This window comes from Myotis myotis, unplaced genomic scaffold (genome assembly GCF_014108235.1).
Source record: "Myotis myotis isolate mMyoMyo1 unplaced genomic scaffold, mMyoMyo1.p scaffold_m19_p_13, whole genome shotgun sequence".
Lineage (NCBI taxonomy): Eukaryota > Metazoa > Chordata > Mammalia > Chiroptera > Vespertilionidae > Myotis > Myotis myotis.
The window spans coordinates 23,418,665-23,430,848 of NW_023416317.1; the positions used below are offsets into that span (position 1 = coordinate 23,418,665).

The 12,184-nt window shown below is 39.0% G+C and overlaps 1 protein-coding gene across 9 annotated transcripts in view; it reads left to right on the forward strand.

Annotated features, from left to right (window-relative positions):
• Nucleotides 1-12,184, forward strand: part of ATG7 (autophagy related 7) — a 252,756-nt gene that overhangs the window by 74,223 nt on the left and 166,349 nt on the right. For 5 of the 9 annotated variants that reach the window (XM_036332191.1, XM_036332189.1, XM_036332192.1 and 2 more), the window contains exons 13-16: nucleotides 2,446-2,640; nucleotides 3,863-4,063; nucleotides 5,276-5,391; nucleotides 9,905-9,980. In XM_036332191.1, the coding sequence (XP_036188084.1) occupies nucleotides 2,446-2,640; nucleotides 3,863-4,063; nucleotides 5,276-5,391; nucleotides 9,905-9,980 (588 nt within the window). The remainder of the gene's footprint in view (nucleotides 1-2,445; nucleotides 2,641-3,862; nucleotides 4,064-5,275; nucleotides 5,392-9,904; nucleotides 9,981-12,184) is intronic. The other 4 variants (XR_004971512.1, XR_004971513.1, XR_004971514.1 and 1 more) reach the window with 1 other exon arrangement.

Genomic DNA, 12,184 nt, shown 5'->3' on the forward strand with positions numbered 1-12,184 from the left:
CACTTCATAAGATGTATAAATATCTAATCGCAGTTATATACCTGAACCTAATGTAATATTGCATGTTAACTATAATTGAAAAATACATTTTAAAAAAATATCAGAACAGTGGTTATCCCAGTGAGGTTGGAAAGTAGTGGGGATTGACTGGAAGGGGCTCAAGAGCATGTTCTGTATCTTTACAGGTGTGTTACAGTGGTTAATCTGCAGTTTTTCAAAACTCACTGAACTGTACACTTGAGATCTGTGCATTTCACCCTATCTGTAAATTATATCTTGTCCCCCAGCCACACAATTGACCATCTGGGGAATTTTAGAAAATATTGGTGACTGAGAGATTCCAGTTTAAATGGTCGAGGGAAAAGCCTGGCATTAGGAATGGATGGATCTGGAGAACATTATGCTAAGTGAAATAAGTCAGTCAGAGAAAGATAAATATCACATGACCTCACTCATTTGTGGAATATAATGAACAACATAAACTGATGAACAAAAACAGATCCAGAGACAGAGAAGCATCGATCAGACTGTCAAACCTCAGAGGGAAGGTAGGGGAAGGTGAGGGTAAAGGGGAGAGATCAACCAAAGGACTTGTATGCATGCATATAAGCATAACCAATGGACAGACACCAGGGGGGTGAGGGCATGAGCGGGTGTGGGGGTGGGGGGCAATAAGGGGATAAGAACACATATGTAATACCTTAATCAATGAAGAAAATTCAAAAAACAAAACACCTCTCTGGGTGATTCTAGTGTGCAGCCAAAGAGGAAACCTACTATGTTGCAACTTGCTGAATTCCAGCCTCAGGTGTATAAACCTAAATGGTGAGCTAGGGCCAATCATAAGGAGGTTCATTGGCTGAAATTTTAGCAAACAGAGAATTACTTAGGTTAGCAAAGTGGATGTGGATGAGGATCTGTATTATTTAATAGGTTAGAATTGGTATTGAGGAATTATGCTTCATTCTTGGTGACAGTAAAATACCTAAAAACATGTTTGGACCAAGTTATCACCATTTAATATATTTTTTCAATTATAAGACAGTAAGTTTTCGTCATCATCATCATGATTATTACTGTAGTTGTTGCTTTTCTTATTGTTTATTATAGTACTTGATAGATGTACCATACTTAATGGATGAACGAATGAGGTCCCAAGAATTGTCTTTGTGGTATTTTCATTGTTCAAATGGACTTGTTTTGAACATTTATTCTTTCTGAAGTCCTTTCTTTCTGTCTGGCGTCGTTTCCTGCTTTGCTAGCAACTTTCTTTTTTTTTTTAATTCTTTTAAAAATTGTCACTATTGTCCTTCTTGAATTCCATAGATTAGATTTAAAGTTTAAGATTAGGAGGAAAATAGCTACAGTATACAAAATAGATTTTCCTTTGTAACAGGACCTACTTGCCCTGCCACCTGAGCTATTTTTCTAGTAGGTAAGGGGTTTTGGCAAAGGAATGAAAAAGCTGATGTGGCCAGCTCTGTGCAGGGGATTAAGGGCGCAGTTTGTGATTCTAGAACTCTTTCTATGAGAAGTTAATGTCCCCAGCTTCTTTGGCACCTATATGTCTCATTGTTAATCTGCCAAGACACTCTGGGGCCAGCAGGGGGCAAATGGTAAATTACAGAACTATGTTAAAGCCCCTGTGAAAAATATTGAGTCCCCACCCTTGAAGAAAGCCCAGTTCGCCAGGCAACTTCTATTTTTGGACAGAGCAGGAGGCTTCACTTTAGTACCACATGCTGTCATCAAACCCCCTCCCCCATCCTAACCTCCTCACTTTCCAAACAAATATCTGCACAGTCATAAATAGATTTATATATTTTTCTGGCTGAAAGTTAGCAAGTAGAGTTTTGGGGTTTGAGGTGTGTGTTTTTTTAATGTGTATAACCCTGAGAAGACGAAGGCAAGACTAGCAGTTATTCTGATCTTACGTGAATTTATTAACTAAAATGATTTTTGTTATAACATCCCATTTGGAGATGTTATACTCTAAGGAAATGGAGAGAGGGCAAGCTGGAAATGAGTCGGAAGAGACAGCTCTACTGGGCAGAGGGGATTTGTGCAGGCAGAGGGTATTTTGATGAAGTTTTTTGGCCTCAGATTTAAAGAAAGAGCAAAAGATAAACAGTTATCTCCAGGGTTCTTGCCTCATTTGGGAAGTGCCCCTGCCACTCACTTTGAAACTAGTATCCATATTTCTGTGTTTGCTGCTTTATCCAGACTTAGGGACCTTGTGGTGACAGGTCAAGAAGGTCTAGGATACAGAGGTAATGAAGCTTGACAGCACAGATAGCAAAAGGAAAAAGCAGCATACTTAGGCATGGAGAAATTTCTAGTTGCAAGCGACCATACATACATGCTTGTAGCTGTGGGGAGACATGGGCTCTGAGACACCAACTATACTTCTGCTTCAGACATCTATATATCTGGGTGTTTCCCTAGAATGCCAGAGGGTTCAACATGAGCATCCCCATGCCTGGACATCCAGTGAACTTCTCCAGCGTCACCCTGGAGCAAGCCCGCAGGGATGTGGAGCAATTGGAGCAGCTCATCGAAAGCCATGATGTTATCTTTCTGTTGATGGACACCAGGGAGAGCCGGTGGCTTCCTACCGTCATTGCTGCGAGCAAGAGAAAGGTAACGTGTGTATCCTGGGGCTTTTGTCTCTGGTTGTGATTTAATGCACCACCATCGTAGAGGGAGAAGTCCCCAGTTCACCCTCCCTCCAGAAAAGACATGTGCTTTGTGTCTAATACTGACACGGTGCAAAAGGGCTTCCACTGCAGATTATCTGCCTCACAACCATCATCCAGCATAATAGTTATCCTTCACTGTTTAATTTTCATAGCCCTTTGAGGTACTCTGTATTAGAAGGGGTACTCACACTAAAATATAAGCGCCAAGAGGGCAAGACTGTCTTATTCACTACTATTTGGTCAGCGGCACATTCATTTATTTTGATGGTTAAATAAATTATGGTGCATACATGTGATGGAGTAATATGCAACCACTCATGGTTATGTTTTCAATGAATTTTAATAACATGGAAAATACTACGTTATGTTAAATAAGCAAGATAAAATACTATATATATTTTATATCAATTATGCTTATATATAAATGTTTATATCTATGTCTGTTTATAAGGAGGGAGAAAGCATGAAGAAGGGAGGAAGGGAGAAAAAGAGAATGGGAGATAAAAGGAAAAATAATAGGAAGAAATCCCCCAAGTTATTATAGTAACTCTTTTAGCTGTAAGATTGTTTCTGTTTTCTTTTCTGGTGTGGTTTTTCTATACTTTTCTAACTTTTTATATAACCAGAAATTTGGGAGAATAAGCTAAATTACAACTAAGAGAAATTCTCATAATACAAGTAAAAATAAAAGCTGTTCTTAAAAATCTATGTGAACGGTGAATTGTATAGTATATAAATTATATCTCAAAGCTATTATGAGAATAATCTATGTAGACATGACAGACCATAGCATAATTGTGGAAAGAAGGTGTTTAGGAAATATCAAAATGTGGTTTTATACACCCACCTTCTACCAGCTAAGTGACCTTGAGTAAATTATAGAGGTAACCTCTCTGACTTTCAATATCCTCATCTTTAAATAGAAAATGTTTGCTGGGAGTTTTAAATGAAGCTAAAAGAGAAAATTTATGTTAATCACTGTCAAATCTTTTGATTTAATAAGCCCTCAGTGTTGGGTAACTTTTACCAACATTATCTTCTAGTATCTAATTACACTCATATGCAGATACTTAACAAAATAAATTTTAAAAGTTGACCAAATATGGAATTAGCCACGTTTTAAAATATATGTCTCCTAATTCTAGTCTTTTATTCCTTGACAGCTGGTCATCAATGCTGCCCTGGGCTTTGACACATTTGTTGTCATGAGACATGGCCTGAAGAAACCTAAGCATCAGGGTGCCGGAGACTTGTGTCCCAGCCACCCTGTGGCACCCGCAGATCTGGGCTCGTCGCTTTTTGCTAACATCCCTGGTTACAAACTTGGCTGCTATTTCTGCAATGATGTGGTGGCCCCCGGAGATGTAAGTGAATTTCTTTGTGTTTCCAAATATTTCCTATAACTGTCTTGTCCATTAGGCTAAAGAGACTCATGACTTTTTATGACTATTTAAATATTGTCTTTTATTTTTTTTTATTTTATTTTTTTAAATATATTTTATTGATTTTTTACAGAGAGGAAGGGAGAGAGATAGAGAGCTAGAAACATCGATGAGAGAGAAACATCGATCAGCTGCCTCCTGCACATCCCCCACTGGGGAAGTGCCCGCAACCCAGGTACATGCCCTTGGCCGGAATCGAACCTGGGACCTTTCAGTCCGCAGGCTGACGCTCTATCCGCTGAGCCAAACCGGCTTTGGCTAAATATTGTCTTTTAATAAAGAGAAGAATTCTTCAGTTTAGGGGGTGGCATTATCCCACTGTGAGCCTCATTGGCATCATCATCTGTGTACAGCTGTTCTCTGCTCACCAATAAAAATGCAGTGACAAACCATTTTTATGCAAAGCCCAGCAAGGAAATGTAGGATGGACCAGTCCCTGTCATTGCTCAGCACTGTCTCTTGTGTGTATCTTACTGAAGAAAGCATTAAATGGGGAGTAAGACCCAGATTTTAGTTCTGGCTTGAACACTGCCTAATGGGGTAATTCCAAAATAAGTCTTTTAGGCTACATGTGCTTCTGCAGAATGGGGCTGTGGCTCATAGCTGATCAGATTTAGCAAGAAAAAATAAAGATTCCCTGTTAACTTTTAATTGCAGGTAAATAATGAATAATATTATAGTATAAGTATGTCCCAAGATCTGCTCATACTAAAAAAGTATTCATTGTTTATTTAAAATTCAATTTCAGCTGGTGCCTGGCCAGTGTGGCTCAGTAGTTGAACATCAACCTATGAACTAGGAGGTCATAGTTTGATTCCCAGTCAGGACATATGCTTGGGTTGTGGGATCCATACCCAGTGAAGAGTGTACAGGAAGCAGCCAATCAATGATTCTCTCTCATTATTGATGTTTCTCTGTCTCCCTTTCCCTTCCTCTTTGAAATCAATAAAAATATTTTTTAAAATATTAAAAAAAGAAAAGAAATCATATTATTTGAGGCTGAATGTTCTTTGCCAACAGTGAGCATGTGGTTATGTTGTATAACTTTATCATGGAGGAGTTTCATGCTTCAGCCAGCCAGAGTTGAGTGGAATAGACCTTTTAGCACATGTCAATGATTGTCTCTCTCTGTAGTCAACCAGAGACCGGACCTTGGATCAGCAGTGCACTGTGAGTCGTCCAGGACTGGCCATGATTGCAGGAGCCCTGGCAGTGGAATTGATGGTTTCTGTTTTGCAGCATCCAGAAGGGTGAGTTGGCTATTTAGAGATGGGTATTTAAACAAAGAAAGTTTTTGTGACTCCTTGGCCTTTTCTCAGCCTGACTCTTCTGAGATGTGTGTTGCTCTTTCTGTTCTCAAAAAAATAAGACTTAAAAAAACCTGGGGTGATTCTTTGGCTGGGAAGAACTTGTCATGCAATCTTTGGGGCTACATCTCTACATCCTTTTGAATTTAAACTCTCCTAGTTCACTTTGGTGACTCTTTATACAGAAGAATAAAAATTTCGGTACAGGCCTTAGGACTTTCATGCTTTTATTTTATTAGTAACTTTTATCTCCTTAGCCCTGAACATATATATCACATAAGATAGAAATTGTATTTGACTGTATATAACAGAGATCCATCTTCAGTGACTTAGCCAAACAGGGCTTTATTTTTCTTATGCAGCAAGAAGCTCAGAGGAAGGCAGTCCAGGGCTGGTACAAAGGCTCTATTATGCTATCAGGTACTCGAGTTCCTTCTTGTCATTCACTAAGCCACTCTTTGCTTTCTTTCTTATGCTTGTCACCTTGTGGTCAAAAAAAAAAAAAAAAAAAATGGCTGCTCTACCGTCAATATTGCTTCTGTGTTATAGTTAAGAAGAAAGGCACTGGCTGGGTAGCTCAGTTGGTTAGAGTGTCATCACAATACACTAAGGTTGCGAGTTTGATCCCCCGTCAGGGCACATATAAGAATTGACCAATGAATGCATAAACAAGTGGAACAACAAATTGATGTTTTTCTCTTCTCTCTCCGCCCCCTTCGTCGCTCTCTCTCTCCCCTCCTTTCTCACTCTAAAATCAATAAATGAAAAATTTTTTAAAAAAGAAGAAGAAAGAAATGAACAAAAGATAAAAGTTGTGCCCACCTGAGGCTTACCCATCTTTTAAAGACCTTTCCTGGAAGACTTATCCATTGATTCTAACTTCAGTATCACATGACCTTTCACTCTTAGCTACAAGGAACTCTGACAGTTACCTTGGCTGGGCACATTGCCTCTCTGAATAGAACTGTGATAAGACAGAAGTGGAGATGTGGGGATAAGGACACATATGTAATAACTTAATCAATAAAGAAATTAAAAAAAAAAAGACAGAAGTGGAGAATGGATGTTGGTTAGGTAACCAGCAGTGTCTGCACACTCATTTTTTAAAAATTCTGTATATATTTTAACCCCCAGAAGATGTTATTATTGTTATATTGTTGGTATTGTTGTACTAACATTTTCCTTTTTGTTGCTTTTAATTTCTTTCTCTGACTTTAAGCTTCCAGCCAAGGGCATTTTCCTTCTTCCTGAAGAATACCTTTTATTATCCTTTACAAATGCTAGTGACAAATAAATTTGTTTTTGTTTATCTGAAAATGTCTTTGTTTTATCTTTAAGTTTGAAATATATTTTTACTGTGTATAGAATTCTAGATTGGAATCCAACACGTGGAAAGTATATCCTATTGTCTCTGATTACCTTTTTCTTTGTTGCAGAATTAGGAGTTTATCCTGTTGCTGATCCTTTGATACAATTTGTTTTTCTTCCTCTTCCCCTCCCCCCAGTTGTTCTTAAGCTTTTCTCATTATTGTTGGATTTCAGAAGTTGGACTATGATTTACCTACTGTATTTATTCTGATTGTGTTTTCTATTGCTTCTTGAATCCATGTCTTGATGTTTTTCATCTGTTGTGGAAAATTCTCAGTCATTATCTGTTAAAATATTCTTCTGCCCCTTCTCTCATGCTGCTTTCCTTTTGAGTCTCCAATGGCATGTCAGTTAGAATCATCTATGCTCTTTTCTGTATTTTCCATCACTTTGTCTTTCTTTGCTTTGGTCTGGCTTATCTTCCAATTTACTAACTCACTTTTTTTCTGTTTCTAATGTATGTTAAAACCATCCACTGGGTTTTAATTTCATTATTAAATGTTTTATTTCCAGAATTTCAACTTTATCTTATTTTACACATTTCCTGTTCTCTGCTAAAGTTGTGATATTGGTCTTTTTCATTCCTTGATAACATTTAACTATGTTTTTCTTTTAAGTTCTTATCAGATGTCTCTCTTATCTGGATCTCCTAAGGGTTTTTTCCTATTGTCTATTGTTTTCTTTGGCTTTTGGTTATATATTGTCTCCTCATAAACCCAGTGTTCTAGAGTGTGTGTGTGTGTGTGTGTGTGTGTGTGTGTGTTTAAGAAAACCTTTTTATTATAGAAAATTCAAACATATGAAAGTATATACATAAATAATAAACCCCTAGTATACACCACCCAGCTTCAATAATTACGAACACATGGCCAGTCATTATTTACCTGTGCTGCTCTCCATGTTTTCTCCTCCTCTGACTGGTTTATTTTAAATCAAATCCAAGACATAGCATTTTATTCAGAAAAATGTATCGTTTCAGTATATATGTCACTGTTTTTATCTTATTTTATTTTTTAAAATATATTTTTACTGATTTCAGAGAGGAAGGGAGAAAGAGATTGAAACATCAATGATGACAGAATCATTGATCAGCTGCTTCCTGCATGCCCCTACTGGGGTTCGAGCCCGCAACCAAGGCATGTGCCCTTGACCGGAATTGAACCTGAGACCCTTCAGTCCACAGGCTGATGCTCTATCCACTGAACCAAACCGACTAGGGCTATGTCACTGTTTTTACATATAAAAATTTAAAGGCAATTTCTTAATAACGTCACATGTCCAATTAGTATTTAAATGTCCCACTTCCTTGAATCTGGTTGGTTATTTGTTTATTTTTATTTTTTTACAGAGAGAGGAAGGGAGAGGGAGAGAGATAGAAACATCAATCAGCTGCCTCCTACACGCATTCTACCAGGGATCGAGCTGCAACCTGGGCATGTGCCCTGATCGGGAATCGAACCAGTGACTTCCTGGTACATGAGTCGATGCTCAACTACTGAGCCACACCAGCCGGGCTGCTTGGTTATTTTTGCTTGAGTACTGGACATTATACCATATATGAACATTTCTAGAGATTATGTGATTTACATTTCCTTCTGGCAAACTGCTAGGCCAAGTGGATTATCAGTCCTAGAATTCCTAAATATAATTAGGATTTGTCTATTTCTGGTTCACCTTTGCTCTGAGGATATAGCCCCAGCTCAAAGCTCAGGACATTTTCCATGGTTCCTCCTTTTTGGCAGACCTCAAACTGTAGTTTTCCCTCTAGCCCCATGAGTCTGTCAGTATCTCTGTTCAGCTTATGATGCTTGCCTACCAACCTTTTTTGACCTTGGCAGTCACTTTATGGAAAAAAGCTTCTCTTGCAAATACTTGGTTTACTTCTATGGGCTTCTCTCCTCTGGCAGATCTTGGCGCTGCAATTCTTCCATACCTTGGTAGCTCTCTAGGTGTACATATAAGAGGAAATAGATGAGTGGGTTGGTATTCTTTGTTTCAGTTTGACCTTGGGCCTTTTAGTCAATAAGTTTAACACATTGTATATATTTTATATTAAAGATACAAAAATTAGCACAATTGTAATCTGGACCTCTACCTTCTCCAAGCAAGGAAAAGATCTTACTTTATGACTTAACAATAGAATTAATTCATCTTGTAATAAAAGTGAGGCAAAATTGAATTAATTTTAAAAATTAATTTTAAAGAGAAAGAAGTGGCGTCCTGACAGGAAGTATCTGGGAGAAAATCTCGGAGAGCTGATTCTAGGACAGCCGTGGGCAAACCACGGCCCGCCGGCCGGATCCGCCCGTTTGAAATGAATAAAACTAAAAAAAAAAGACCGCACCCTTTTATGTAATGATGTTTACTTTGAGTTTATATTAGTTCACACAAACACTCCATCCATGCTTTTGTTCCGGCCCTCCAGTCCAGTTTAAGAACCCATTGTGGCCCTCGAGTCAAAAAGTTTGCCACCCCTGTTCTAGGATTTCCTGACACTGACCCCTCTGTGTGCCGTGTTTTCACTGGTTGTGGGCTGAAACCAGGTCCTGTATCGCATGTCTTCTGTGCTGTAAGCAAACACATCACTGTTCAGGAAGGAATGTACTCATTCTTCTGCCCAATTAGTTCCTCACTCTTCTTTCTCCTTCCTTCATTTTGGTAGCATTTACATCAGCTCAAGAAGTTATGGTTGGAAAGTTTTTCATTTCAAATTCCAATATGAAAATGTGCTGTGGTGTTTTATAAGACTGTCTCAGAATAAGCAAGATATCGTAACCAAAGATTGTGCTCAGCAATTTATCTAACTTATTTCTCATTTATTTCTCACAACCATATTATTCCTGTTTTATAGTTGATAGACCTGAAACACAGAGAAGTTAAACAAACTTCTGGTCTTTCTGATTCCAAAACTCAAGCATTTTTTAGTACTGTTCTGCCTTCCCTGCAAGGGAAATCAGTTCTATGCTGCCTAGCAAGGGGCTTTTGGTTATCCTTACAAATCTTACATGGACTGCCTCCAGATCACCCTCACATGTGTTAAACATAAACCTTTATTAAATGAGCTGCTCTAATCATTTCCTTTTCTCAGGGGCTACGCCATTGCCAGCAGCAGTGACGACCGCATGAACGAGCCTCCAACCTCTCTTGGGCTTGTCCCTCACCAGGTTAGTGATTTGGAAATGAAATCACAATTCTGGACCTGATCCCAGGGGGAAAGTATTTAGGTCACTTTACATGTCATCAGCCCAATCCATCTGTTCTTCACCCTACTTACCCTCCAGCCTCTCTGGGATTTCAGCGAGAGTGCTTTATGACCACTAGGAAAGTATCCCATTCTGCAGATGGTGACAAAATGAAATCATGAACAAGCAGCATTACCAGAGTTTAGATGCATTTAGCATGTTGACTAGCAGTCTCATAATAGAGGAGAAAAAGAAAGAACGGGTTTGGAATCAGCCAGACAGAGGTTTAAATAATAGCCCTGCAGTTATTAAGATGGTCTTCCTTGGTCAAGCCACTAAACTTCTGTGAGCCTTAGTTTTCTTATCTATAAAATGGAGACAGTAGTATCTACCTCATTGTAGAGATAAAGGATGATACATAGAAAGGGCTCGGCAACAGTGAGTGCCTGTCATAGCCCCTCAATAAATATGCCTGCTATGTTTGTTGCTGTTGTTTATTATTATTATTAACGCCCTAGCCAAATACAAAGCTTTTATAGGCATGTTTAGGAAATGTGCAGCATCAACAAAAAGTGAGTTGTATTTTCAGGAAAAGAATCTGAAGCATCCTAAGAAAGGTCCACTGAGAGCAAAAAAGAAAAAAAAGTAGTGGAATGAAAATTTAGAATTCATCTTGCCTTTTCAGTGGTCCTCTTATTCTATGTTTGGAGGAATGAAGAGATTTTCTAGTCTTAAGTTTTGAAAATCATTTCTCTAGGTTTCATGTGTGCAGTCAGTTTATAACAGGCAGGCTGTCTTTGTGCATGAAGCGGTGATAGTGTCTGAGAGTCTTGTCTGATAATTTTCGAGGACAGACTCACAGATCTGTGCAGGGAGCAGGATCTATCTCTCTCGCTGCGTCCCCTCTGCTCACCTCCTCTCATCTGGGACAGACCTATCATGTTCCAGTTAAAGATGAGAATAGGAGAGGGAAAATTACTTGTCCACAGTCATAGAGTGAGGTAGTGGACAAGCTGCAAAACAGACCTAAACTTGGCACTCTGACCAGTGCTCTTTCAGAGATTTTGTGAGTGGAAAGAGCCCTGACCTGCACATTGGAAGAGGTAGCTTCAAATCACTACTGCAGCCCTCTTGCATGAAGTCACCCGCTATAGACCTGAGTTAGTTTCCTAACCATCCCTGAGCCTCAGTTTTCATATCAGTAAAAGCAGGTGCTTTACCTTGTGTCCAGGATTGTCTATAACAAGGCTTTGTTGTAAACCATAAGACACTGTGCAATGTGACCTCTCCACCCTGCCTCACAAAGGTGGCATTTATTTGACATGAATGTGTTAATCTTTTCTACGGAAACATTTCCATAGGACCCAACAGACACCAATATCATGAGGAAGCGGTCTTCCAGAGCCAACTTCTGCTCCTCACACTGTCCTCTCATTCGAATCCCCACGCTCTCCTCTTTTTCATGTCTCCTTCTCTTTCTTCTGACCTTGAGATGTGCCCTCATCTCCGTTACAGATTGCATACTGAAAGGGGCCTTAATTAAATTTTCAGTCATGCCCCTGCACTGGTTTCCTTCTTTAAGTCCTTTATGTTAAATTACCACAGTTGTAGTTTTCTCAGTGCTGAGGCCAGAGGGCAAAATAGTCCCTTTATAGAAGGGGTCCAGTGTCAAAATGCATGTGCCCATGTTTTTAAAGTACTATGGCAACTAATCCCTCTCAGTGTTATTTACTCCCATTGAGCCTTGCAATTGTTTGTCAATCATCAACTCTTCTAGTTCTTTCTCTTGATTTTCAAATGTCTGCAGGATTATTTTGGTTGTTGGTCATCTCTTCATTTGGCCTTTTCAAAGGCTAAAGAATAACGCAGCCATATATGGGGAAAGCCCAGTGTGTGTGTGTGTGTGTGTGTGTGTGTGTGTGTGTGTGTGAGAGAGAGAGAGAGAGAGAGAGAGAGAGAGAGAGAGAGAGAGAGATATTACTTGTTTACATTATTTCAAATCTTGAGCCTTTATTTTTAGCTACCTTCTAAAAAAGAAAGTGGAGAAAGAACTTGAAAATTATTAAGCAGGGTTGTGTGTTCCCTATTTATAGGCTTTACATTTCCTTTGTGTGTGTTTTTAAGTGGAGTCCATTTACGCAGCTGTGTTTGGGTTAGGAGAACATCCTTTCCACAAAAGCACGGGG